This window comes from Chelonoidis abingdonii, chromosome 8 (genome assembly GCF_003597395.2).
Source record: "Chelonoidis abingdonii isolate Lonesome George chromosome 8, CheloAbing_2.0, whole genome shotgun sequence".
NCBI lineage: Eukaryota > Metazoa > Chordata > Testudines > Testudinidae > Chelonoidis > Chelonoidis abingdonii.
In genome coordinates, this window is record NC_133776.1 from 32956126 (window position 1) to 32984073 (window position 27948).

Genomic DNA, 27948 nt, shown 5'->3' on the forward strand with positions numbered 1-27948 from the left:
CTGCCCCATCCCTCCCAGCACTTGCCACGCAAATCAGCTATATCATGGTGCAAGCGCTGGGAGCCAGGGGGAAAAAGTGGGCACGTGGGGCACCCAGGGGAGGAGGCAGAGGCAAAGCGGAGGTGGAGGTGAGCTGGGGTGGGGTGGGGGGTGGGACAGGGAGCTGCCAGTTTGTGCTAAGCACCGACCAATTTTTCCCCATGGGTTCTCCAGCCCCGGAGCACCCATGGAGTCAGCACCTATGCCTCATGGGAAGAGTTAAAGGGCAAGGTGTAAACTTGTGGGTGGGAGTGTGCAATTCATCCCAAAGGGTTCTAATTACAATTTGGAATTTTTAGATTCCTGAATAAGGACTGCTATTTGGGCTATGTGGAAAATGCTTGGTTTAGGTTGCATATCCTTAGTTGATACACAACATCAGCAACTAAATAGTATAATCATGTGTGGTCAAAAGAACATGCAGTGCCAGGAGACATTTGGTGAATATGTACCTATAAAAAGCAGATCACTAATTCTGGTCTCAATCTTTTGTTTTTAAAAATGTTACATTTTGGTAGGATTGTATTCACTTACTAGAGTGACAAGTATATACCTTAATGTCTTCACTGAAGTTGTTGATTTTCTGCCATCCTGCATTGGCCAGATGATAGTTCACCCAACGTAGCAAGAGTTCTTCTGGGGAAAGTTTCAGTAGCTGCTCCAGTTCTTCCCCTTCATTTAGCAGAGCAATAAGAGCTAAAAGCAAATGTGAAAAAAAGCCAAATTATTGCTATCACGGTCACAAAACATTTAATCCCAGATTGCATACTTCATCACACCTGACACCAAAATAAGTATACTTCCGTATGTCCCTAGGAAGCCAATGCCAATGGTTCCATCAAAGATGAGGTTAAAGGATGTACCTTAGTCACAAGTGCCACACTGAAATTGACAAAATTATGTATTGATAAAAACATTACAGTCATAAAGGGAAAGTATCAAAGCAGTGTACTAACAGTAATTCTATGGTCTGAAAACAGCTGCATTAAATTAAATAGACACCAGAAAGCTAGAAACAGTAGCGATAAGAGTTCTTTGAAAGATGGCCAGTGTAAAGTGGAATGATTTTAAGACAAATGAAGAATTTAAGAAGGAGAGTATAATGTGAATTCAGGACACGGGACTAGCTGCAGTCTAAAAGATTATGATGGTGAGGCACTGCAGAAGACAAACGGATGACAGGATGCCAAAGAAAATAATGCAAACACAACAAAGGTCAATCAGACCTGGGACCAACCACCAACTAGATGGCAGGACTTCATACTAGGGACATGACAGGGCTGGGCTTAAGGGAAGAACAAGTCCTGGACAGGAATGAAAGGTGATGCTGTCGCCTTTCATTCCTGTCAAGTCCTGGACAGGAATGAAAGGTGATGTTGCTCCCGATTTCTGAAAAGTTGCTTTGAGATGAAAGAGAGAGAGAGAGAGAACACTTGACATTACTTCCTCTCTTACCTTCATTTCTGGAGATCTCAATATCAGCAAAAAGACCAACTTTAATGATCTGCCACAAGAGACCTAATACCAAGTGTGGTTTTCCTTCCTTTAGATCTTGTGATCCAATGTTGACCACCGTACAGCCAATAGCTGATGCAGAATTCAGGGCAAGATTTAGGTTTTCCTAATTAAAACATCAACATTAACTAAATTAGCCAGTCAGTTTATTAGTTTTAAAACGGTAGTCACCACCTTTGTTTCTTTTGTGAGTTTCTAAAGTTACATAAACCAATGCATTAGACTAGGAGTGGCCAACCTGAGCTTGAGAAGGAACCAGAATTTACCAATTTACACTTTCAAAGAGACACAGTAATACGTCAGCAGCCCCCCATAAGCTCCCCCATCCTGCTCCCAGCACCTCCCACCCACCAGCAGTCCCCGCTGATCAGCACCTCCCAATCAGCCATTTCATGACATGCAGGAGGATTGTAGGGGGAAGGGGAAGTAGCGAGGACACAGCAGGCTCGGGGGGGGCTGGAAGGGGTGGAATGGGGGCAGGGCCTGTAGCTCCAGCATCAGAGTTGGTTCCTATACAAGGAACCGCATATTAACTTCTGAGCCACAGGTTGGCCACCCCTGCATTAGACAAACGCTCAGATTAGGTTTTGTAATTCACTAGAATACAATACAAAATAGCAGCATTTCTCAAAACCTTGTCCCTCTCAGACTTTGGATGGCACTTCAGATTCTTAAACCTTGGGTCAAGTGCTGTAGCTATTTTTAGAAATCATTGGTTTCTTCTTTGAGTGTTGTCAAATCTGCTGTGAAAGTGTTCTTAAAACAAATATGTGCTGGGTCATCATCCAAGACTGCTATAACAGGAAATATATGGCAGAATGAGGGTAAAACAGAACAGGAGACATACAATTCTCCCCCAAGGAGTTCAGTCACAAATTCAATTAACACATTTTTTTAATGAGCATCATCAGCATGGAAGCATATCCTCTGGAATGGCGGCTAAAGCATGGAAGGGGCATACGAATGTTTAGCATATCTGGCATGTAAACACCTTGCCAGCTACAAAAGTGTCATGCGAATGGCTGTTCTCACTTTCAGGTGACATTGTAAATAAGAAGCAGGCAGCAGTATCTCCTATAAATGTAAACATGTTTGTTTGTCTTAGCGATTGGCTGAACAAGAAGTAGGACTGAGTGGACTTGTAGGCGCTAAATTTTACATTGTTTTGCTTTTGAGTGCAGTTATGTAACAAAAAAAAATCTACATTTTTAAGTTACACTTTCACAGTAAAGAGAATGCACTACAGTACTTGTATGAGGTGAACTGAAAAAATACTTTATCAGTTTTACGGTGAAAATATTTGTAATAAAAATAAAAATATAAAGTGAGCACTGTACATTTTGTATTCTGTGTTGTGATGGAAATCAATATATTTGAAAATGTAGAAAAATGTCCGAAATATTTAATAAATTTCAATTGTTATTCTATTATTTAACAGTGCGATTAATCACAGTTAACTCACACAATTAACTCAAAAAAATTAATCGCGATTAATCGACAGCCCTAGATAAAACTCATCCAGGCTCTCATCATCTCATGTCTAGATTATTGCAACATCATTTTTTCTGGCCTTCACAAATGCAGTCATGCCTAACTTGTATCCATTCAGAATACTGCTGAAAAGATAATTCTCCTAGCCCATCCTTTGACCATCTCGCCCCTCTCTTGAATGCCTCCTCTGGTTCCCCTTCCCTACTGCATCAAACAGAAGCTGATTTATTTAACTTTCAAGGTCAATTTTGGCCAATTCGTCTCCCTACTTATCTCTCATTCACTATGGAGTGGTTGATGCTAGCCTCCCCATAAACTCCCACAAAGCTACTTCATTATCCTACTTCCAATTCCTCCTAAAAACTCTCCTCTTCCATGATGCCTACAATAAAACTGACAATAGTTAAGTTGCTAATACCAGTGCCTTTCATGCTGACCAATATCGTCTCCTTGCACGATTCCTGGTACTCCTTCATCTGTCTGCATCCATTTGTCTCTTGTCTTATATTTATACTGTAAGAGCAAGGGCCGTCTTTTGTCTTTGTTTGTACAGTGCCTAGCACAATGGAGTCCTGATCCAAAGCTTTGGCTAATAAGTGCTACGTTAATATAAATAAATAATGACAATAATTAATAATCAATAATGAACCATGTCAGGGTGCTTCTTATTTATCCAATGTAAGCAATGTTTTGTCTGCATACTTACCTATGGTGGGTACTTATGTGGCCCTATCATTGTAGTAACTCAGCACTCAGTATGTAGTTCAGACGTACAGAAAGGTGGTTTCAGACCATTTAAAAGCATATTCTAGTGCTAACCCTGCCCCTACTTTAGAAACTACTGAAGATGGGCTTCCATAATGAGTCTATATTGGAAAAAAGATACCCATACAATGAACTGATTATTTTGTATGGCTCATTTGCTCCAGAACTTTGCAATGCAGAGGAAAAACAAAAGCACAGTAATCACAAGGGAACTGAACAGTGCAGTCCTCCTGGAGGGGAAATGTGACTATGTGATAATACCTCCCCCTTACCACATAGGCACCTGCACCATGTAAGCTTCAGCAAGTCCTCCGGAGACGTAGAAGGACCAGGAGAAGACACTTACCAATTAAGAGCCAGCAGGCCAGTTAAGGCAGCTTGCTTGCAGCTGCTCAGGGATAGTGCTGGGTGAGATTGAGATGGAGGAGGAGCCCCTCAGAGCTAGCCCAGAGTGCCCAGGCCTTATTTTCAAGTGCTGCAACTGAGTACTCGCCTTTGTGGTCTTAACTGTTTCTTTAAAGGTGCAGACAGCTAAATTCTGAGCTTGTTCTTTCTATTTAATTGTTGAGAGACTGACAACTAGCTTATGACACAGGCTGCCCTACTTCTAGCAGGTGGTCCAATTTAGGACTTACGACAGGGAGGCACCAGCAATAGTATGTTTGGCACTGCAGAGAGTGCTAAGAAGCAGCCCCACTTGTGACACCTGGAAAGGGGAAAGACCTAGAAGCTGAAAGGAGAAATGCCAGCTCTGCATTTCATCAAGGACTAGAGTGTATTATGGATCTCCAGAAAACACAAGCCCATGCAAGCAAACAATGCTACCTGGCTGTTGGACACCTTGAAATCCACACATAGGACCTAATCTGCTCCCATTTCAAAGTAGAGCAAAATTGCCATTAAACAAAGCTATATGAATAGCCTCTTGAAATATAATTAGTTTGTGCCAGAAAAGATGCCATACTTACAGAAATAGTGAAAGGAGTGAGCTTCTTCTTATTAATAGCTCTTTCATCAATTGTATCTGGTTGGGATAAGTTAATCATTTTGCTGGGGAAGAAAAAGTTAGAATTTATTCCATCTTTCTAAACAATAGTACTTCAAGCAAAACATTAGCATCACTTTTTTGTGGGAAAGTCTAAAAGTGTTGCTTCATATATTGAAAGCACCAAGGGAAATTCCTATTTTTCCCCTTCAAAAACAACTTCCAATAAAACCAGAAACCATAGAACCTACATGGAAATAAGAAAGTGGAGTAGTCAGATTTATGCTTAGGAGTCCAGCTCTGATTGTACTGCTAATGAAGTTCTCAGGAAGATTCAGACAACTTAAGAATTGAATATACACCTCTACCTCAATATAACGCTGTCCTTGGGAGCCAAAAAATCTTACTGTGTTATAGGTGAAACCGCATTACATTGAACTTGCTTTGATCCGCCTGAGCATGCAGCCCCTCCCCTCCCCCTGGAGCACTGCTTTACCGCATTATATCCGATTTTGTGTTATATCAGGTCGCGTTATATCGGGGTAGAGGTGTACTTATGCTGAGAGCCACTCTAACATGGGAGTGTAAATCTTACAACTAACATATTGTACTTCTGTAGTGCCTTCCATAGAAGAGTCTCAAAGCCCTTTTCTGTTAATTAATAATGAATTAAATCCTCAGTACTCCTGTGACATGGGCAAATACCAGTTTTACTAATTGGGAAAAACTGCAGCAGAGAGAAATTGAAAGACATCCTGCATATCTGTAGCAGAGTCAGGAGTAAAACTCAGGTCTTCTGACTGCCAGTCCTGTGATTTAACTACTGGACAATGCTTTCTAATATTAAAAACTGCAGAGATATCTAATTATTTCTGTTAAAAAGCATGATGGGTGGTACAATGATCTAATTTCTGAAGAGTCTGATTATTCCTTGTATGTGCATTGATCAAGATATAATTCCACTGGTTTAAAGTAGAAAACTCTCCAGTCAATCAGATTTATAACAACACACACACACAGTTACGCAAAGCACATCATTTTTAAATAGAAGGCCTCTTTAAACAGGTTAGACTTTGTCACGGAGTCTGGGGGAGTCCGGCCCTGCACCCCTCTTCCTGGACCCCACAGTGACTTTTAGCCAGCCAGTAAAACAGAAGGTTTATTGGACAACAGGAATGCAGGTTACAGCAGAGCTTGCAGGCACAGTCAGGACCCCTCCATCCAGTCCTTCTGGGCTTTCAGGGTGCTTGGATCCTAGCTAGGATACCCTGAATTCCGCCCACACAGCCCCAAACCCAAACTGACCTGCCTCTCCTCCCGCCGGCTGAATCCTTTGTCCCGCTTCCTGGGCCAAGGTGCTGACCCCACTCCCCCACAGCCTGGCTCAGGTTACAGGCTTAAAGATCCTGTCCCTCACCTAAAGACATCCCCTGCTCTCCCATTCCCCACACCGACAGCCCCTACTCCATCACAGACTTAAAATATATATTCACTAAAGAAGGATTTATAGGAAAAGGATTTCCCCCAATCCTATGACTTGTTAGAAGTACTGATTAAGGTCAAACCCCGGTGTTACTGAATTCAACAGCAAAACTTTCATTGATTTCAATGTGATCAGGATTTGACCTTCAGAGAACAACTTTCTCATTCTTTCTTTAGTTCTTGACTTACCAAAGGAGGATGCCATCTGCAAGTGACTTAAAAAGACTAGCATCTGATGGATTCATGGGAAGGAGATGCTTACAGTCAGGGTCGTCTTTAAGAGCTTTATTTACCCAGTTAACAAAAGCAACCTTTTCTTCCTCTGAAAAACAATAAATTAAAGACTTAGTAATCTAAGAGCCAGGACACCATTAAAATAATCTATTATTATTATGGTGGACAAATATTATTGAACTGTTCACAGAATTTCACAATACTACTTGCCAAGCACAGTAATAAGGATAAAAGTATTATTAAAACTTACTACAGGAGTTCGGTGTCTCTGTGATTATGTTAAACAAGAGGGGAGTTAATATATTTGAAATATGCCAGAGCTGAGCAGAGAGGACTCTGCTTAAACATGACAATAGACCAGTCTGCCCTCTACTCTGTCTTTCAGAGGCTGGCAGCACTTCTAAGAATTTGGTCTGAATTACTGTGTTATATTTAACCATAGGAGATTTATGGCCTGTTCTTGTTTAAAACGCTTAAAAAGAGAGACCCTTTCCCTTTTCATATTTAGGGGATGTGTACAGAACTCATTGTGTCTAAGAATGCTTATTAAGCCCATATACAATCAAGCTACAATATCTGTATCTTCACTGGGTTTTCAGTTTCCATATAGTGGGCCCCTGCTCCTGAGAGCTAAGCAGCCTTTGTCTGAGGCCTTGTCTATACTATCACGGTAAGTCAACCTAAGGTATGCCTACTCCAGCTGTGCGAATAACATAGCTGAAGTCGATGTAGCTTAGGTCAATTCACCATGCTGCATCAACAGGAGATGCTCTCCCATCGACTTACTTTACTCCTCCAGTTCTGGTGGAGTACCAGAGTTGACTGGAGAGCGCTCTGCGGTCAATTTAGCAGGTCTTCACCAACCTTGCTAACTTGACCCCTGCTGCAGCGATCATAGCAGCGTCAATCCCTGGTAAGTGTAGACATGGTCTGAGACAGGTTATATCCAATGCTATGGAGAAATATTTAAACAAAGCAGTTGATGCTATAAGAACAGTACACAGACAGTACGAAGTTATCACATACAGAACACTCAGCCAACACAAATTATCCATGTCCAATATGTAGAATCTTAATTATGGTTCTAAATATCACAGGGAACTTCAAATTCAAAACTGCCACTCATTACCGACATTATACATAACTACAAAAAATAATCTACTGTTTAAAGGTTCAATCCTCGAAGACGAGGAGCATTCTGGCCCTGATCCAGCAGACCACTTAGGCCAGTGTTTGTCAAACTGGGGTCACCACTTGTGTAGGGAAAGCCCCGGGTGAGCCGGGCCAGTTTACCTGCCCTGTCCGCAAGTCCAGCCGATCACGGCTCCCACTGGCCACGGTTCGCTGCTCCAGGTCAATGAGAGCTGCTGGAAGCAGCGCAGGCTGAGGGACTTACTGGCCATTGCTTCCAGCAGCTCTCATTGGCCTGCAGCAGCGAACTATGGCCAGTGGGAGCCACGATCGGCCAGACCTGCAGACAGGGTAGGTAAACAAACTGGCCCGGCCCTCCAGGGGCTTTCCCTACACAAGCAGCAACCCCATTTGAGAAACACTGACTTAGGCAGATGCTTAACTTCTGTGGTACCACTCTCGTGAATAAAGCTAAGCATGCACTTAAGTACTTGGCTGGATCAGGGCCAGGGCACTCAGGATCTTGCAAGACTGATGTTTTCCATTTAGGGCTCAATCTAGAATCTAGTCAATTTTAAAAGAAAGCTAAAAATCCTTTCAGGTACCCTATCTGCCTCCGATCCTCTCTCATTTTTTGTGATTTTTTACAATCACATTTTCCTATTTTTAAAAATTGTCTCTCTTTTGCATTTGGTGTGTGAGCAACCCACACAAACAAACAACAGTAAACCATTAGTTATACACACAAAACGATAATTGTATACATCAGGTAAATAGGTGCACAATTAAAGATCTACACACGCAAACGCCTATTTCAGGGGTAGGCAACCTATGGCACATGCGCCAAAGGCAGTATGTGAGCTGATTTTCAATGGCATTCACAGTGCCTGGGTCCTGGCCACCGGTCCAGGGTGGGCTCTGCATTTTAATTTAATTTTAAAAGAAGCTTCTTAAACATTTTAAAAACCTTATTTACTTTACATACAACAATAGTTTAGTTATATATTATAAACTTACAGAAAGAGACCTTCTAAAAATGTTGAAATGTATTATTGGCATCCAAAACCTTAAATTTAAGTGAATAAACTAGGACTTGGCACACCACTTCTGAAAGGTTGCTGACCCCTGGCCTATTTAGATGCACAAATGTTGGGTCTGCATGCACTAATAAATACATATGCACAAAACAGAGATCCTTTGAACTCTACGTTCTAGGTGTCTGAAAAGCTATGTTTTACAAAGTCAGGAATGTAATATCCCTAAGAACTGACATTTATCAGGACAAGAGTAATGCATTCAATTGTTTTTTTTTCTGCATTACATTTTCATTCCATTATATAAAATTACACCAAAAACCAAATCATTACTGATGGGGCCCTCCTTTTCCCAAGTAGAAAAGTACAGGTGCCTTGCTATCTGGACAGATCCAGGATGACTTGTTCTCTTATATACTCATACAGTCCTACTTTGACGATATATTGTCAGTGAGTTATTTGGCAACTCATGATAAATGAAGGTAAAGTGTTGATAAACAGAAAGATATTGACAAATTGCAGGGACTCCAGAGAACCACAACAGAAATGATCAGGATGATAACAGGGAAAGACTAAAAGAATTGAATAAATTGCGTATACACAAAAAACTACTAAGCAGAGGACATGATAACAGTTTATAAACATCTAGAGAGTGTAATCATCACATAGAGAAACAGGAATTCTTCACCATAGGTGAAGAAAGTATAACTAAAAATATTAGGATGAAATTAAGAAAGAAAATGTAGGTTGAATATTGGGGAAAGCTTCCCATGTATTAAATTTATAGGCTGTGCAAAAATCTCCCCAAGGGAAGTGATTCAAGTGCCACTGTTTAGTAAATTTAGAATTAAACTGAACAAAGCTTTAGAAAAAATATACTATACTGAACAACCCCGCATTGGCAAGGAGACAGATTAGATGATCAAATTGGCTTTACCCATCTCCAAAATGTACTGTGAACTTTTTTTTTATTTTTGGTTCTGCATCATGGAAATGAAAATGTGCGTTCCCTTGTATACATCTCAACAGGTGTGTAAAGAAAAAAACAGCAGTTCACAGAGTAGACTAACAAACCAAACACAAACCCTTAGTATAAAACATGTTACAAAAGGCTTTCTATTTTTAATTCTTTCTTCCTTGTAATCAGAGTTCGCTTTCCACTTTCTGCTCTGACGAAGTCTGACTTACCTCTGGGAGCAGCACAGAACTGTGACCAGCAAACTGAACGATCGCTACAAAACAGAGCCCTGGCATCTGCACTGCAGAGGTTCAGCTTCTACTAGTTTGTTTTTGAGATAATTTTTTTTTCCAATTACAGTTTTTCTTCTTTTTTTCTAGTGCCAAGGACAAGTGTTTTACCTGAATAAGAGTGCTGTGTCCCCTCACTGGAAATTGGTGAAGTTCCTCCAATTGCTGTAATACCCTGTTTTTTGTTTATTGATTTTCGGAATGATTTGCTAATATCTTTGCTTTTCAATTCATGAATAACCTGGAATAGGACATAAAAGAAAGAGCATGTGATCAATTATCATAACTTTAGGGTGACAATTAAACTATCAACTCACCTAACTACTGAAACATTGGTAATTATTATGCCTCTCTTTCTTTGATATAGTACAATACAAGGAGGTTATAAACGTCTGCTGGTTTTGTGAATAGCTAAGACTCCAGCCTTACTAAGCCATGTTATTAATCTCCAAATATTAGATTCACAACCCACAAATTTTTTCCCAGAGATTTTTTTTTATTTTATTTTATTTTAAAAAACACTTTTAATCAAACAAAGGTATTTTTGGGAAAAGAGATTTTTAATATTTCCCCACTCAGTTTGTCTCGTTTCTTATACTAGGATGTTATATGGCACTTACAGAGATGCATGTTATTAGGGAGATGGTACATCTCTCCATGCACAACAGTCATAAAATACCAACACTAACATTAAAATTATGACTAAACTTCCCACCAAAATAAGGAAATTGTCAGATAAAACTGATACTCTGTCCTGTATTTACTCGCTATGTTGTAGGGATCTCAGACTTGGTTGAGAAGTTATGTGCTATGTGGGCTACAGTACTGATACACAAGTGCTTATGGTTCAGTTATGAACCAACTTAAATTAGAATTTCCAGTAGAAATGCCAACATACCCTAGCAAATTGTAACAAATTGGTTTTTTTATTCATATAAACAGCTGCACTACTGTAGATTCAAAGCAAAAATTGCTTGCGTGCAAGAAAACAATCAGTTTGAAGCTGTTTGATTCTCACAAATGAAGCACTCCACCCAGTGACCCATGTAAAAAATGATGGTCCTCCTGCAGATTAAATATATTTTTAAAAATAAACAGTCCTAAATATGGCACAATGATTCCGCGCAATAGTACAGGCATCTTGTATCACAAACAGGATTTAAAGACTGGAATTTATAACAATCCAACTTTGTTTAAAAGAAGGGTTGAACTGACAATTCTTGAAGGTGAGGGGCACAGACTGCTTCCTTTGAGGAGGCAGAAAAGGGTACTCATCAGAAGTAGCTCTGAGTCCTCACACCTTGCCCAAATTAAAGCCAGTAAAGAGGAGAAAGAAAGTTTGAAACATTATTTCATCTTATGAAACATCTCAGCAGACATACATAGGGATACTTCAGACAGCACTGAAACAGGAGGAGAAACTGCATCGTTATGTGAGCACAGTGATCTATATGACCAGACGCAAATAATATTTTATCTAACTGAAACTACAGAGAGAACTTAGAGTGTGAATGTGATTACAGAAGTTGGAATTTGGGAAGGACACCAAGTTAATGCCCTATTCTTATGAATCTTACCACAGGATCTTAAATGACTTAGTGATCAGGACCACAGTTTTACGTCTCCTTTGAAAGACAGCACCTCCAATAATATGGTGCTTCTTTGTAATGGGCTGGAGCATTCTCTGGGGTATGGTTCGTTTTATACTCTATTCCCAAAACTGGAACCCAAAGACCACAAAGAGAGCTAGAGACAACAGGTCATGCAGTGTAAAAATTGTATGCCATTTAAAATATTACTTATTTATATTCAGTAGTGCTTAGGCATCCCAGCCTTAGCAGGACCCCACTGAGCTGGGCACCACAGAAGCATCATACAGAAAGATGGTCCCTGCCCCAAAGAGTTTACAATCTAGAGTAAGAAAAGAAATGACAGGTGGCTACAGACAGACGGGGAGCAACACTAGTCAGCATGATGTAGGCTGTGGCACTAGCATGCCAGCTGCTTCTCTGTTGTTATTTGTTAAAACTTGTTCCTTTACGAAGAGGGTAGATGGAGACAGCAATTTTCCAGAATTATGCTAAAAACAGTTATTGAATTGGGGAAAAAATTGAGATAAATGATTTTAGTATTCTTAAAAAACTTATTTCGGAGTGGCCAGTTGCTGCATAATAGTCAATCAACTATCATGCTGTCATAACTATCTTCCCATTCAGAAATCAGTGAAGGTTTATAATTACTATATATGCTGCTCTTAAAATATTCTCCAGCGATTTCATCTAATTTTGCTACTCTACTCCATCTTCCTGTTGGGCACATTGGAGAGTTCCATCAGCTATTAGGTAAGATAACTTCAAAGTTTATACAATATCTTGAAAATGTAATATGTTAGAAAAGATCTAACACTGGGATTTTCAAAGGAGCTCAAGGGAGTGAAGCATGCAATGCCCAATGAATTTCATGCTACACACTGTAATTCTCAAAGTGTTGATTTTCTAATGCCCTATCAGTAGTTCTGGTCCTACCGGAACACTGAACATCAACGAGCAGTACTGGAGGAATGACTTTCCTATACCCTTGAATAAATATTGTGATACAGTCCTTCCCTACCTCCATCCCTGTAGCATATTAAATTGCATGCCTAGTGCATACTGTACATCGGACCTGGTGGTATTTTCTGTATGGCAAACCTACACCATGTCACACAATATACTCTTTAAAATCCAGTTTCATAATTATCTCATAATGCATGTATAGCCTTCTGGTACCAAATCCAAGTAATTCTGTCTTAAAGGGTAGCCTGAGAGGACTGTCTTACTTACCGATACAAATTCTTCAAAGTTGATTTTCCCATCTTTGTTGCTATCTGTTACTGCTATAATTTTTTCTACAATCTCTCGCACTTTGTAGCCAGGCAAGGGAAGGCTTGCTTCTTTAAAAAGATCTTGAAGCTCATAATCACTGACATACCCACTATTATCAATATCTGTAAAATGAAAACGTTTTTATTATTCTGTGCTATAACACTAGTACCAAGCAACAATCAGGGGAAGAAACATTTTAACAGAGTAGTGATCTAAAATGATCAGAAAGGGAGACTATAGACTTCTTAGGCACCTTCTTAAATTTTCAAGGTAAAGACACAGCAAGGTCCAGGGCTGTCCTTAAGCATACACAGCATATGTGTCTGCGTAGGGCACCCGAAAATTTGGGGCACCCCGGGGTCTTAGTATCCACCCTCCCACCCAGGGCCTTCCCTAGCTATTCTGGGGCCCTACACTGCCTCTCCATGGGGGCAGGGACCAGGCCTCTGCAGGGGTGGGGGTCGGGGGCTGGCCCCAGGCCTCCATGTGGGTGGCACGGCTGGAGCCGGGTCCCTGCACTTCCTGCCGCCAGTGAGTGCACGCCCAGCCCTGATGCAGTCCTCAGGGGCGTGAAGAGGCAGGGCTTGGGCGGAGCAGGGCAGGTGCTTTGGGGAAGGGGTGGAGTGGGGGCAGAGCTGGGGTGGGAAGAAGTGGGGCTGGGGGCCTGAGGAAGAGGCAGGGCAGGAGCTGGAGCTGCATGCAGCTGTGCAGGGCACCAGGAAATTTGGTGCCCCAAGCTTCCTGGTGCCTTATGCAGCTGTGTACTTTGTGTATGGGTAAGGACGGCCCTGCTCCCACCACTTCCTATCCCTGTTCTGACCCTTCCTTCAGGTTCCCACCACAGCTGGCTGCTGCAGCCTGGTGAGTCTTCTTCCGGAGGGGATCTAGTACAGTGGTTCTCAAAATGTGGCCCGCAAGCTCCATTCAGGTGGTTTGCAGATAGTTCCCTCTAAGGTGCACGCCTGGGTGGTGGCAAACGAGAGAATGAAGGGCCACCCATCTAATTAGTAGAAATGCGCAGGCATGCCTCCACTAATTAGGTGCCTGGACCCTGGAGAAGACTGGACATGTAAGGTGAGGTGATGGCTTGGGGGGAATAAGGGGTAGATGGGAGGGGACAGTGGGGTGAGAAGAGGGGGTGGGGGGAATTTGGGACATGCAGGGCTGCAGCGGCCAGAGAAAAAGGCGACTTTCCCCAGCTCCAGGGCTGCAGCTGCCGGGGAGAGATGGCCCTCCTTCCCAGCCCCAGCTCGGGGGCTGTTCTGGTGGGGGAGAGATGGAGAGACCCCCGCTCCTTCCCAGCCCCAGCTCAGGGGCTGCCGTGGCCGGGGAGAGAGGCACATCCATCCTATTAGAAAGGTAAGACTACTGATATTAAAATATGAGTTGTGTGCTTTTATTTGTAGAACAAAAAAATGTTAATTATTAAGGGTTTTTTTTATATAGTTTTTTTTACAACAGTTAGCTAACAGTACAAACAACATTTGGAAAGATCATTAAGCGTCCATGAGACCCTCAGCAATTTTCAAGTGGTCCGTGAAAAAAAAAGGTTTGAGAACCACTGATCTAGTACTTAAAAGTGAAATAGCCTCCCAGACTGCCAGACCTATTAGCACAACATTGAAACTGTTAAAGAGCCATTTAACAGGCATTTGCCACCCCCCAGGTATATATTGTCAGTTTTTGAATTTACTGACAAAAACAGTTGTGCATTATTGTAATATTTACTTAGAACATGTTAGTCTACAGAACCTTAGTTTAAAATTTGCTTTAAAAATATGTCATTAGTGTGCTGCTGAAGATTATAAAAATGCTTGCATGGATTTTTAGATGCACAATTTGAGTATTCATCTTTAGCCTTAAATGCTTGGATCTTCAGACATATAGTTTTTTAAATAAATCCTTCAAAAGACCACCCTTATCTAAAATACACATGCAAGCCCAGTCTGCCATTGGACATAGGGGCATCAGTTTACTAATACTTCATAGGGCCCCATAAATCCTAAGGACAGCCCTGGCAGGTCACAAACCCTTATTAATAGCAAAAACTTTGGATTTTGACCAGTTTAATTTATATTCTGAGGCTATGCCAAAATCCTCTATCAGCTTCCAAATAGAGTGAATGGTCTGTTATTAATTCTCTTTTTACTTACAAGATGTCACTTGCATACCTGTAGTTTATGGCCTAAATTCAGACCAGATGCAATCAGTTTCAAAAAGGTAGCAACTACTTGCACTAGGTCTGAATTTGGACCTCTATATTTTGTCTCTTGCCCTATATCTGTTGTTTATTTCTAATGATAGTGGTGAGACTGGGGCCTGAAGAATAAATCTAATCTGGCCCATGTCTATTGTATTAAAAAAGACCCTGTTTAACCTGTTAGCTAGGGACCTGTACTACTGTATCCTCTTGTCCTCCTGCTTCCAGTGGACTCTATTACGTGTTGGGAGTCCTTCTGAATATGCTATAACAAAGTACTGGAAGATTTTCTATGCAATGAAGGGCTGACCCGGTTTAACCAGGCATTAAAGTATATTTTATAATTTAACCAAGCACATTGTTACATAAGCACTTTCCCGACATGCAGCAAATTGTTTTGCTGTTGGGCATTGTTCCCTCAATGCATTATTTATTCAAAATATCAATTAATAAATATTGCATGAGGTTAAGTCTCATAGGTCCAGAGTTCATGCACTAAACTCCATGGAAAGAATCTCAATCTTTTAAGGGCTTGGCTACACTGGAGAGTTGCAGTGCTGGTGGTAGGTTTACAGCGCTGCAACTTACTCACCGTCCACACTTGCAAGGCACATCCAGCGCTGCATCTCCCTGGCTGCAGCGCTGGCTGTACTCCTGCTCTGCCTGGGGTATAACGACTGCAGCGCTGGTGATGCAGCGCTGCTCTGCCAGCGTGGCCACCAAAAGCACTGTTATTGGCCTCCAGAGGTATTCAGAAGTATCCCAGAATGCCTGTGTTCTTCACACTCTGCTCATCAGTCGAACTCTTACTGCCCTGCCTCAGGTGACTCCGCCCTTAAATTACGCCAGGAATTTAACAAAATCCCCCTTCCTCTTTGCTCAGGCCAGGTGTGGACTGCAATTCAAGTCGAATCCTATCCAGGTGACCATGCCTCACGTGCCAAACGACCCCAGCTTGGAGCATGGCGAGTTGCTGGGACCTCCATCATGTGTTTTGGGGGAGGAAGCTGTACAGTCCAGCTGCGCTCCAGCTGCGTAGGAATCGACGATACCTATGGGCGATATCAAGGCCATGCTGAAAGGGGCCATGACCGGGACGGGTTACAGGTTAAAAGTGAGGGAGCTGCGGAGTGCTATGTGCAAAGCCGCATGAGGGAAACTGCCCGCCATGGTGCTGCCCCATGACCTGCGTTTCAAAGAGCTGGACACGTTACTAGGGTTGACCCCACACCGCAAATACCGAGACACGATGGACATCCAAGCAGGGGGCGGAGGAGGAGGCGGGGAGGAGGAAATAAAACCGAGAGTGAGGATACTGACTGGGGGAGACACCTGGAGCCCAGGAAGCAATGCAAGCCAGAACTCTCTCAAGCCAGGAGGAAGGCTAGCCATCGCAGCAGCTGGACTTGTGAAAGACAAAGCAGAGGAGCGGTTCCAGTAACGGTTGTATTTTCAAAGGATGGGCTCAATGTTCGAGGAGAGGAGGGAGGTTAGGCGCTGCATGCATGCATGCCTAGATGTGGGGAAAGCCCCATTGATGTGGTCTAGTCACGTCGACGGTAATCGCCCTCGGTAAGATCTTTCAAAAGTTTCAGCCAGAGCGTGGGCAATGCGCTTGCGCAAGTTTATTGGGAGAGCACTGTGGTGCCTTGTCCAGTCAGGCTAACGCGTCCACGCAACTGTGCCCTGAGGGGGGGACCATTGCTGCATAACGGCCAGGGCGGAATCCGCATTGCTGAAGAAGACCTCCGCCTTCCCAGGTGACCCGCAGCACCAAGCGATATTTGAGCATCACTTCCTGTGGAAAATGTTGGGAGACTGTTCAGTGTAGGTGCCCCCTGCAGCTGTTTGCTTTCCAGTGCTCAGAAAACCCCAGTACAGCCAGAAGCAATCAGTCCTCTTACTCACCATTTTGGGATCCTGTGGGTTATGTGCGTCTCCTGGGCATGGGAAAAGTAGCTATTGTGAGACTGAAACCCTTCACTGTGTGGTAGCTGTCTGGAGTTGCCAGCTTCCAGATTGCAATAGCCACCCTCTTCTCCACCGGCAGGGCAGCTCTCAATCTCGTGTCCTTGCGCCGCAGGGTGGGGGCGAGCTCAGCACACGGTCTCATGAAAGTGGCTTTTCTCATCTGAAAGTTCTGCAGCCACTGCTCGTCATCCCAGACTTCCATGACGATGTGATCCCACCACTCAGTGCTTGTTTCCCAAGCCCAAAAGCGGAGTTTCATGGTGCTGAGCATTTCCGTGAATGCCAGAAGCAATTTAGTGTCGTACACATCAGGCGACTCGCAATCATAGTTGGACTCCTCATCACTTTGGATCTTAAGGAATAGCTCAACTGCCAAATATGATGTGCTGGCGAGACTCGTCAGCATACTCCTCAGCAGTTCAGGCTCCATTTCCCACAGAAATTGCGCTGCATAGAAACCGTTGAGAGAGTCAAGATGGCACCAAACACGGACGGAAAAACAGTGACTGCTGGGATGTGAAGCGATGCATCACAGGGCGTTGGGACAGGAAGCAGAATGACCTGCACCCTTCACCCCTTTCCCACAACCCATGGCGCCAAAATGGGACGAGATGCTCTGGGGGATAGCTTCCCATAATGCACCACTCCCAACAGCGCTGCAAATGTGGCCACACTGCAGCACTGGTAGCTGTCAGTGTGGCCACACTGCAGCGCTTTCCCTACACAGCTGTAACTTCCAGCGCTGCACACCTGCAAGTGTAGCCAAGGCCTAAGCTGAATGCAGAGGGGGAGCTCCTTTCCGTTGCATGAAGTTCAACACTTCGTACTAGAGACTTTTTCCATGGCAACATGCAGGGTGAGCTTGGATAATTCAAGGGGCATAGTTACTGGGCCTGTCATTAAATGTATCCACTGGCCAAAATCAATACAAACCAAAAAAGACAACAAAAAATAAAAACTATAAACTTAAAACTGCCATCCATAACATACAACACAGCATAACACACATGCAAAAACCTTGTTAACAACTTTAATATTAAACTGTAAAATCAACTGAATCAATAATTTACAACTAATGGGGGAGACAACACTGAGAAGGCAGGGAGGGAAAGCGTGAGAACCGTAGGGGGAAAAAGGGACAAAAGTCAAGGGGGAGGAGGAAGGGGAAAGGGGTGGAAAGGGGGTCTGGACTGGCCACTTGGCCTTTGTGTGTTCCTTAGTTAACTGTTTCTAAAAATGGTGTCCAGATTCCTTCAAACTTATGTGGTTGATTCCTGGCCACTAGATTCTGACATATTTGTTGTATTCTGTGGATTGATTTACTTTTCCACCTCTATCAAATCATTTGCTTTGTGATTATGGCTGCTCTCAGAAATCATGGAAGCTGTGCTGATGAGAGGCCCAAATTCATGGGTAAATACCCCGATATGTAGTACTCAACTGATGTTTGATTGCTAAACCCCCAAATTCTAGTGTCAACTTTTTTCCACTTTATTTTGGATTCTGGGCCTGGTTGGCTTACAGTTAGTAGGGAAGGCTCTATCAATTATTGGTTCTAGAATCTTAGTTGCCTGCAATTATGATGGAGTTATGAGTATCTCTCTGCAGCTCAGCAAGCAATCCATGAAAAAAGTCTCAGGCTCATCCATATATATTGGCCAGGATTATTTCAGACCCATTTACTGTGACTCTGAATATGAGATATCTACTCTGTATCCAAACTGTGGAATAATATTTAATAGGAAGAACAGAAAACAAAGTAAACCAGATAAACAAATGTTCACAAAGACATTATGTAACCCACACACCTTCTGGGTGTTGTCTTCTGTCCCATCTAGTGGCACCAAGACAACTCTACAGCCTTAGCTAAGAGTAAATTGGCTTTTAGCTCACACCATAGAGGCTCATGCACTAAGCTCTAGAGGTTGCCCGGTTCAATCCTGCCCGCTGATGATCGGAGTCTGTCAGCATTACAATTGCAGCGTGGAGGTAAGGGTCAGTTAATATAGTACAAAATGATTTAGTGCTCAGGTTTACTCTTAGGCTATGGCTACACTAGAGAGCTTACAGCAGTGGTGTAGCACTACTAGCGCAGATGCTCTACACCGACAGGAGAGAGTTCTTCTGTCGACTTAATTACTTCAGCGCGTGCAAGTGATGACAGCTATGTCAGTGGGAGAAGCGATCTGGCTGACATAATGCTGTTCACACGGCTGCCTAGGTCAGTGTAACTTATGTTGTTCATAGGGGTGGGTTATTCACACCGCTGAGCGACATAAGTTATATCAACCTAAGCTGTTATGTGACCATAGCCTTAGGCTTTACTTGAAGAGACCGTGTAAAGCATATGAAATTATAGTTATTTTTTAACATGACTTACTCTCTACAAAGACAAGATCAAGGATCACAAAGTTCAGGTTACTTAGAAATGTAAATCAGATTTAACTTGGTGCAAGAGAACTAGTTATTAATCCACTAAAACCTGTAACCAAATGACAAAGGAAATTGCCAGTTGGTTTTAGCCCACAACTTAATACTAAAATAAAAGTTTTCAAGGGTCTTCTCTAGATCAACTAAAATAGAATTTTATTTGCATTTAAACATTCACTCACTGTGTTTAAAACCTTACAATGCAACAAAGTGCTAGTGCTAAAAAATAAATAAATAAAAATAGTGTGAAAATTCTTTCATCTTCTTATCTTCTTAGGGGTTATTAGCAACACGTGAGGAAACATGGTGATTTTAAACATACAAGGTATAACATTACAAGATCCCTGTAAGATATTGTTTTTAAAGAAATTGTATAGCTTTATATTGTTCGTGGCATGCTGATTTTCTTACATCTAGAAAACATACCTATTTTACTGAATGCTTCTCTGAGTTCTTCCAGCTCTTCTCGAGAAATTGTGGTTATGTTGTTTTCCATCTTCTGACAGAGACAGCAATTGTCTTCAATTCCTTATGCCTAGCAATAATAAATGATCAGTGTTATAATAAAGCATCAATTACAAACAGGCACTTACTTAAGTCACTGAACCTTGTAAATAGACATAAGAGGTACTATGTTCTCAAAGTACTCTCTCAGGATTGCCCCACCTATACTGCTTGAATAGAACTGAGAATATCAAACATCTAGCACGTCTCTCTGTTGTAACAATGACTAAGAATTTACAATAGCAACACCTATTTTCATACACCCTGCATTTCCATTCTGCATATATCATAAGCCTTTCTCCCTAATCTGGACCTTAGCATCCAAAATCTGGGTGCTTAGCATGAACCTCCAAGCTTAATTACCAGCTCGGATCTTATCTCGCTGCCACCAGACAGGAATTACAGTGCCTGCCTCGCTCTGGTCCCCCAACTTTCCCTGGAGGGACCCCAAGACCCAGAAGCTCTGAGTCTTACGGCAAGGGAAATACTCCACTTCCTTCCCCTCCCTCTCCCCCAGCAAATTTCCTCTCTGGGCTAACCTGAGAGTACTGATGCAATCTCTTTACATCAAAATACCAAAAGCATATCTCCTCTATTCCACAAAGAGACAAACCCCAAAATACGAGGAAACAGAAATGATTCTCTCTCTCTTTCCCCTCCACCCAATTCCCTGGTGCTGCAGAGCTTACCCTCCGTAGATCTAACACAAAGAGAATTCCCTCCCTTGTTCCTTAGCTCACCCAGAGAGAAAACTCAAACAAGTCTTAAAAGAAAACTTTAATATAAAAAAAAAGAAAGAAAAAGACATCAAAATTTCTCTGTATCAAGATGACAATAAACAGGATCAATTGCTTAAAAGAAAAAAATGAATAAACAGTCTGATTCAAAAAGATATCCAATTTGAAACATTCCAGCAAGCTACACACACATGTAAATACAACCAAAACAACATAAAAGCCTATATTGTTTTTCTACCTGTACTTACAATTTGGAACGAAGAGTAGAAGATGAATTAAACCTTCGTAACGTGAGGACAGATAAAAGACCAGACCCCAAAAAATCCCCATCCCTGACTTTGAAAAATCCAGTTTCCTGATTGGTCCTCTGGTCAGGTGTTTGGTTCCTTTTGTTAACCCTTTACAGGTAAAAGAAACATTAACCCTTAGCTATCTATTTATGACAGCATAGTCTAAATATGTACCTATAATCTGCATGGCTTTCACTGAGCAATTTTTCATTATGAAATAGGCATCTCAAAATTCAGAAATCTCAGGCTACAGTATAATTAATTTCCAGCTGCAACAGATTATCAATGTATAACAATTATTGGCACTATGAGCTCAGTCCTGCAAGGTGCTGAGGACTCTGACCCTGATCCAACAAAGCACTTAACTTCAATGAGATGTTTCATATCCTGAAAGTTAAGCACATGCTCAAGTGCTTTGTTGCAATTAGAGCCAGCATGCTCAGCATTCACAGGATCGAGCCCTATAAAATGGCCTAGGATTAGCTGTGTGAAAACAAATCTTAATTCAGATAACATCCCCCTATATCCATGCACAGTGGACCCTCTGCATCTAGCTCTATCCTTCCTGCATGGAGGAAAGTGGGTGTTGGCCTCTTCCATAGCACCATTCTGTTCCTGCTCCAGACCCCATTAAAGATGTTTGGTGTGGTCTGGGGTTCACACTGAAGAATGGAGGAAGATTGAGCAGTTTGGGGGCAGGACCCCTGGAGATTTGCTGAAAAAATAATACAGTCTGGGACTTCATTTTTTCCTTCCCCCACATGCACCACATTCGAGGGGTAGCTGCAGACATGGGGAGTTCCTGGTAGCCTGACTCCAATCAAGTTGCCTACCAGGTACCATTGGGTTTGCCATAGATCAGGGCAGCTAAAGAGGCCCTGGCCTCCTGAAGCTCCCTAGGGATTGGGTGAGCCACTCTGTACCTTTGGGGAACACCCTACATCCCCATGCTCATCTTTATAAAATGATTGTGTGGTATCCAATGCAAAGTTTGCCATGATGCACTGAGCATGGTTGTTATGTGATGTTATAGTAACTGTTACAGTAATGTTATAGTAAGGTTATAGGTTCTAATTTCATGTATGTAGTTATGAGGTTGAAAGTATATCCTCATGGCTTAAAGCAAGCCCAAACAAAAACTCTCCAAGAGCAGAGAGGCAGTTCACACCTCATCAGGGCATGGATGGGACAAACCCAGACCAGCCTCACAGGAACAATGGATACTGGCTTAGGCAGTAACAAAAGAATCTGTTAGATCCCAGAGGGAGTCACCCCCCCTTCCTTTGATCAGTTTGCAACTGCGATGAGATAATGCTCACCTGACTTGGGGGGATGGGGTCCAAAGCCAAGAGGGAAGAAAGGACATGATAAAAGGGAGAGACATTTGCCATGCTCTCGCTCTCTCTCTTCCACCTACATCTACAAACGCCACCACCAAGCGATTGAAGCGCTGATTAAAGGGGAGAGCCTGGCTGAAGAGCAACCTGCCAGCCTGTGATGAGAAGCATCTAAGTTTGTAAGGACACTGAAAGGGTTAAGACCAGTTTAGAATGCGTTTTGCTTTTATTTCATTTGACTAAATGACTTGTTCTGCTTTGACTTATAATCACTTAAAATCTATCTTTATAGTCAATACATTTGTTTGTTTATTCTACCTGAAGCAGTACATTTGGTTTGAAATGTGTCAGAGGCTCTCCTTTGGATAACAAGCCTGATACATATCAATTTCTTTGTTAAATTGACGAACTCATATAACCTTGCAACATCTGGCAGGCATAGGCACTGCAAGACAAAGGTTCCTAGGGTTGTGTCTGGGACCAGAGATATTGGCTAGTGTCATTCGCTTGCAAGTAGCTGGGAGCAGCTTACATGCCGGAGGCTGTGCATGAACAGCCCAGGAGTGAGGGTTCTCACAGCAGTGCAGGGTAAAGCTGGCTCCCAGAGTCAAGGATTGGAGTGACCCAGCAGATTACTGGTCCAGATAACACCAGAGGGAAACATCATATTGGGGTGGGCCTCATAGCCAATTCCATGGGAGACCAAACACCATCCTCACAGGGAAGGACTGATAAACTCCATGAGGGTTCCTCCCTGAAAATTCCTCCCATTGAGCCCCCTCCCATGGATTTTAACATGAAAGGGGATAATTTAGACCCTTGTTCTTTAGGCCACATTTTCAAAGGGGCCTCATCCCAATCTCTCAGTATGCAAGGCTATATTTGTACCTGCAATTGTGCAGCGTTCAAGCCCCATTTCTGCACCCAAATTCAGGCCTTTGGACCACCCATCTTCTCGTTGTTATGCTCTTTGTATGCAGCTGTTAGCATTCCCTACTGCCCCAGCACAAAGCTCACAACAGTCCCTACAGCTAAATATTGAATCTTCACTTTTATTAAAAGAAAAAAAGAGAAAATGACAGATTTGTATCTTGGTCAAGCTTGTCCAGTACATCAAGGCTGCAGTGCACTAAGGGTCAAATCCAGGTTTTATTTGGATCACTAGCAATCATCCCATTAATTTCAGTGGGACCAGGATTTGCATCATAATAGTCAAATTCAGAGCTGCTATAAGCAATTGCACCTCCATTGCAGGTGCCCAAAAATAATGATTAATGTCCTAAACTGTACTCTTTACTCAAAACTGCAATGTGGCCCAAGGGATAGGACACTGGACTGAGAATCAGGAGAGATGGATTCTATGTCCAAATCTGCCACTGAATTGCTGTGTGCTATTGGGCAAGTCACTTCACAACTGTGTGTCTCCATTTTCCCCTCCTGTTTATCTGTCTTATCTATTTAGGCTGTAAGCTCTTCAGGGCAGCAATCGTCTGTTTACAGTGAGTCTGTACAGTGCCTAGCACTAATACCTTCTAGGTATTACTGTAATGTAAATAATAATAAATACAAACTGCTTGATGTACAGGAATCAGAATCTGGTTTATATAAAACATTCTTGTCAATCTAAAATCCTACTCACAAAAACAAGTTCTTCTCCTATTCTAACCACTTAAATTTCCTCCCCATTCTGCTTTCTGTTTTCTCATTAAAGAAGCAATCATGAATGAGTTGGCGTGTCCAGATTGTGGCTGCTTAACCACAATGACATAAAGGGATAGCCATCAGCAGCAGTTCCATGGGGCACTCTGCCTGTTGAGAACAGTCAGATAGCTTCCTCCAGCTAAGCTGGAGGAGCGCGTGAAGGAGAGGCCACTGAGGCTTTGTCTTCTCTGCCAAATAGGGTGTCTTTTTACGACGGGATAACTGACGTGTTAGTTATCTGGCAGTGGAGACAAGGCACTTCAGTTTTATCACAGATAAACTAGACAAGGTCAACCATGGTCAGGGTGGGTATAATGGTGACCTCCTCTAACTACCTCACAGTAAACACTACAAGTGCCTTGTCTCCACTCAGGATTTTACAGTGAGATAACTATTGTGAGTTAGTTGTTTTACTGCAAGAAAACCACCTTTGTGACATCAAAGCCTGATACACCCTACAAAAGAGTGCAGTATGTTCTCCTTACCCACCAGTCAATGAGAAAAGCAGGTGGTGCCACAGATTCACTCCTGCTGTGTCATAACCCACAGGTCTCAAACCTGGGTCCACAGTGTCACCAGGCTCTACTTCTCCACCCAATGGCTTACTGGTATTTAGAACCAGGGTTCCTTGAAGCCCAGCTCAGATAGAAAGCTCCACCCTGGAGCTCCAATTGGTGGAACATCAGAGCTCCTGATAGTCACATTTTACTGGAGTTCAAGGCGGGGGTATTAAATATATTTTGGAATCTGTTCGAACCTTTTCAGGCCAAGTTGTGTTCTGTCTCTTGTTTATTTATTATACTTGTGTTCTGATTGACCATGTTTTCCTAATGCTGGCCCTGATTAGAATCACAGATTATTAGGGTTGGAAGGGACCTCAGAAGGTCATCTAGTCCAACCCCTGCTCAAAGCAGGACCAATCCCCAAATCCCTAAATGGCCCCCTCAAGGATTGATCTCACAACCCTAGGTTTAACAAGCCAATGCTCATTTGTCAATATGCTAATGTTCCTCACACTTACAGCACCTATCAGGAGAAACAGAAGCCAGAACACATACTGGCCAAAAAAAAAAAAAAAAAAAAGGGACGTGATAAATCGATTCCCGAACGTGCTCCCCGTGGACTTTGGAATTCTACCAAGGCGAGAGGCGGAAGCGGAGTCGATGGGGTAGCTGCAGACATCAATCCCACGCCGTGAGGATGGGAGGTACATCGAACTAAGATATGTCGACTTCAGCTACGCTATTCTTGTAGCTTAAGTTGTGTTAGGTTGCGTATCTTACATCGATCTCTCTCCCTCGCCCCAGAGTGTACCAGGCCTTACTGACTTCTTCAGAATTGCCAACATGCGTCAGAGCCTCCGAAATAATTTCTTTGTCTTAAAAATAACCATTATCTTTTTAACATGTAATGATTTTTAATTTCCTTTCGGTTTTTTAATCTTCATAGTTCATGTTTTCAAGCTTTTCTCTGCAGCCATGAAAGCTAGAAATTTCCTTAAAAAACCATGAAAACTGAGATTTTGAAAGAGCACCAAACACTGTGAGACATGAGATTAAAACAGTGAGAGTTGGCAACTCGGAGTGGCTCCGACTACTTGTGTAAGTAAAATATGCAATATTGCTTGAATAATATGACAATGAGTGGAAAGCATCTGAATAAAATACAAAACCAAAACATTTATCCAGATACTATCTCCATCACAAGCATAGCTGATTGTTGGTGGGTATAAATAAGAGGATTTCTCTTAACCATTTATCTGGATTCAGTATTGTATATAAAGGGTGTGTCTTGTGCGTTCTATGAATCTGATTCTCATTTCAGCAACTATGTCTCCTGTTTTAAAATGAATGTGTTTTAATTTGTTTTTTTATAATAGGGATCAGCAACCTTTGGCACATGGCTGGTCAGGGAAATCCACTGGTGGGCTGGGATGGTTTGTTTGCCTGCAGTGTCTGGAGATTCAGCCGATCGCAGTTCCCACAGCCACAGTTCGCTGTTCCAGGCCAATGAGAGCTGCGGGAAGCGGCGTGGGCCAAGGGATGTGCTGGCCGCCAAGTCCCGCAGATCCCATTGGCCTGGAACGGCGAACCGCGGCCAGTGGGAGCTGCAATCGGCTGAACCTGCGGACGCTGCAGGTAAACAAACTGTCCCAGCCCGACAGTGGATTTCCCTGAGAAACAGCGTGGCAAAGGTTGCCGATCCCTGTTTTATAACATCAGATAAGAAAGCTAAAGCATTCTTGAAGACTTGTTTTGGCAATAAACAACGAGATCCTGCTCACTTTACTTAAGAGAGTATTTCCATTGCCTCCACTGGAACTACTTCCCATGAGTAAGATGGGATTTGGCCCTGTGTGGATGGTGATTTAAGTCTCTTTCCTACCTGTCACTGGATCTCAGTTAGGAACTAGATAAAAAAGATCCTAGCTGTTTAAAAGCTATTCCCCACAACTGCATTTTGCAAAACTCATTTGTAATGTATAAACTCTGTTTTTCTACTCATACATACACACACATATGCAAGCCTTTCAGAAGTGCAGAGGAAGAGTAGGTTGGTAAGATATCTGAATTAATAAATATATAAAATGGACATTAAACTAAACATTGAAAAACTGAAAAATATAGATAAATTAAAAAAAATTAACCTTCACATCGAAGTGCCCAGGGAAACTTAATGGCCTGTGAAACAACAATAAAGGTCGGGACAATCCTTTCAGGAGCAGGATTAGATCATCAAAGCTAAGATTAAATATTAAGCAAGCCAAATGCAGAGAACTGCAACATCTCTACATCACTAGGTTAACCAGTGGTCAAATCTCAAGAGAAATAATTGCTCATAAGTTGATATATGTGATCATTATTGGCTTCACTCTTTTGTGTTCTGTTTCAGATTAATTGTACCCTCTGATTTCTGGTATGTAGGTTACATGAGTAACTAAAAATAGAAACCTGTGTCCTTGAATGAAACAGATAAATAAGATCAACACATTTTCTTCCAAGGAGCAGCCTAAAATATCATATTATAGAATTACAGATGACCATGCCGATCAGTGAAATGCCAACATGATTTAACTAAATTTTTGGGGGGCAGAAAATGGCTATTTTTAGCTATCAAAGTACCATTTTTAAAGTGTGCCAGATTCTCCTATTATAAATAGTTCCAGTATTGGCTTCTGTTTAAACCAAGGAATAACTCATGCCTGCCATAATATGCAGGTTCTTTAGCGCTCAAAAGTAGCCTCAAGACTCACAAGGTTCAGTTGCATTAATAGTTGCACTTGCTTATTAACCAGGTTCGATTTCTTCATGTGTTTTATGCTATGTTTCTTTCATTTTGAACTCTTCAAGGCAATTCTCTCTTCAGTGTGTTTAGCACAGATTTGTTATGAATAAAATAGCAATGGCAGTTCACTCTTGCGAGAACATCATTTAGGGGCTGATCCAAAAGCCCATTAAATCAATGGAAGTCTTTCAGTTGACTTAAGTTAGATTGGCTCAGCCTCCTTAGTAATTCTATGCAATTAAATATCGTGGGAGTTGAAGTCCCATATGTGCATCATAGAAATAGATCTTACTTTTCACTTTATTACTCTGTAAATAAAGAATCAAGACAGATTTCTGGAAAGTTTTGATCCTGGAAATAAACTCTGACTCGCTGTAACAGAGAGCTGTTTAAATCTTTAATTTGCTACAATAACTTCCCTTTATTTGAGTTGATCCAAAAGCTTTTAAGTATTTATTAGGCTAATATTTCAAACAAAAAAAGATTTCAAGTAACTGATGGTCAAATCAGATAACTTTTGTAGTACTTGAACCCAGTAAAAATACTGGACTTAATTTCAGACATAGGTCCATACCTGAACACCTCCAAACTCTTGGAAAGTTCAGGTCCAGGTCTGAACTTCACAGCAAGTTTCTAATTATTATAGTCTAAGACAAAACTCTCAATCCCATTGTCCCAGTTTTGGAGAAATTCGGATCTGGATCC

The 27948-nt window shown here is 42.1% G+C and overlaps 1 protein-coding gene across 1 annotated transcript in view; it reads right to left on the bottom strand.

Annotated features, from left to right (window-relative positions):
* Positions 1 to 27948, bottom strand: part of PLS1 (plastin 1) — an 84089-nt gene that overhangs the window by 26480 nt on the left and 29661 nt on the right. The window contains exons 2-8 of the mRNA XM_032765631.2: positions 19816 to 19924; positions 12747 to 12910; positions 10036 to 10165; positions 6467 to 6599; positions 4779 to 4860; positions 1495 to 1660; positions 593 to 735 (exon numbers count right to left, since the gene is read on the bottom strand). Of these exons, the coding sequence (XP_032621522.1) occupies positions 593 to 735; positions 1495 to 1660; positions 4779 to 4860; positions 6467 to 6599; positions 10036 to 10165; positions 12747 to 12910; positions 19816 to 19885 (888 nt within the window). The 5' untranslated portion in view covers positions 19886 to 19924. The remainder of the gene's footprint in view (positions 1 to 592; positions 736 to 1494; positions 1661 to 4778; positions 4861 to 6466; positions 6600 to 10035; positions 10166 to 12746; positions 12911 to 19815; positions 19925 to 27948) is intronic.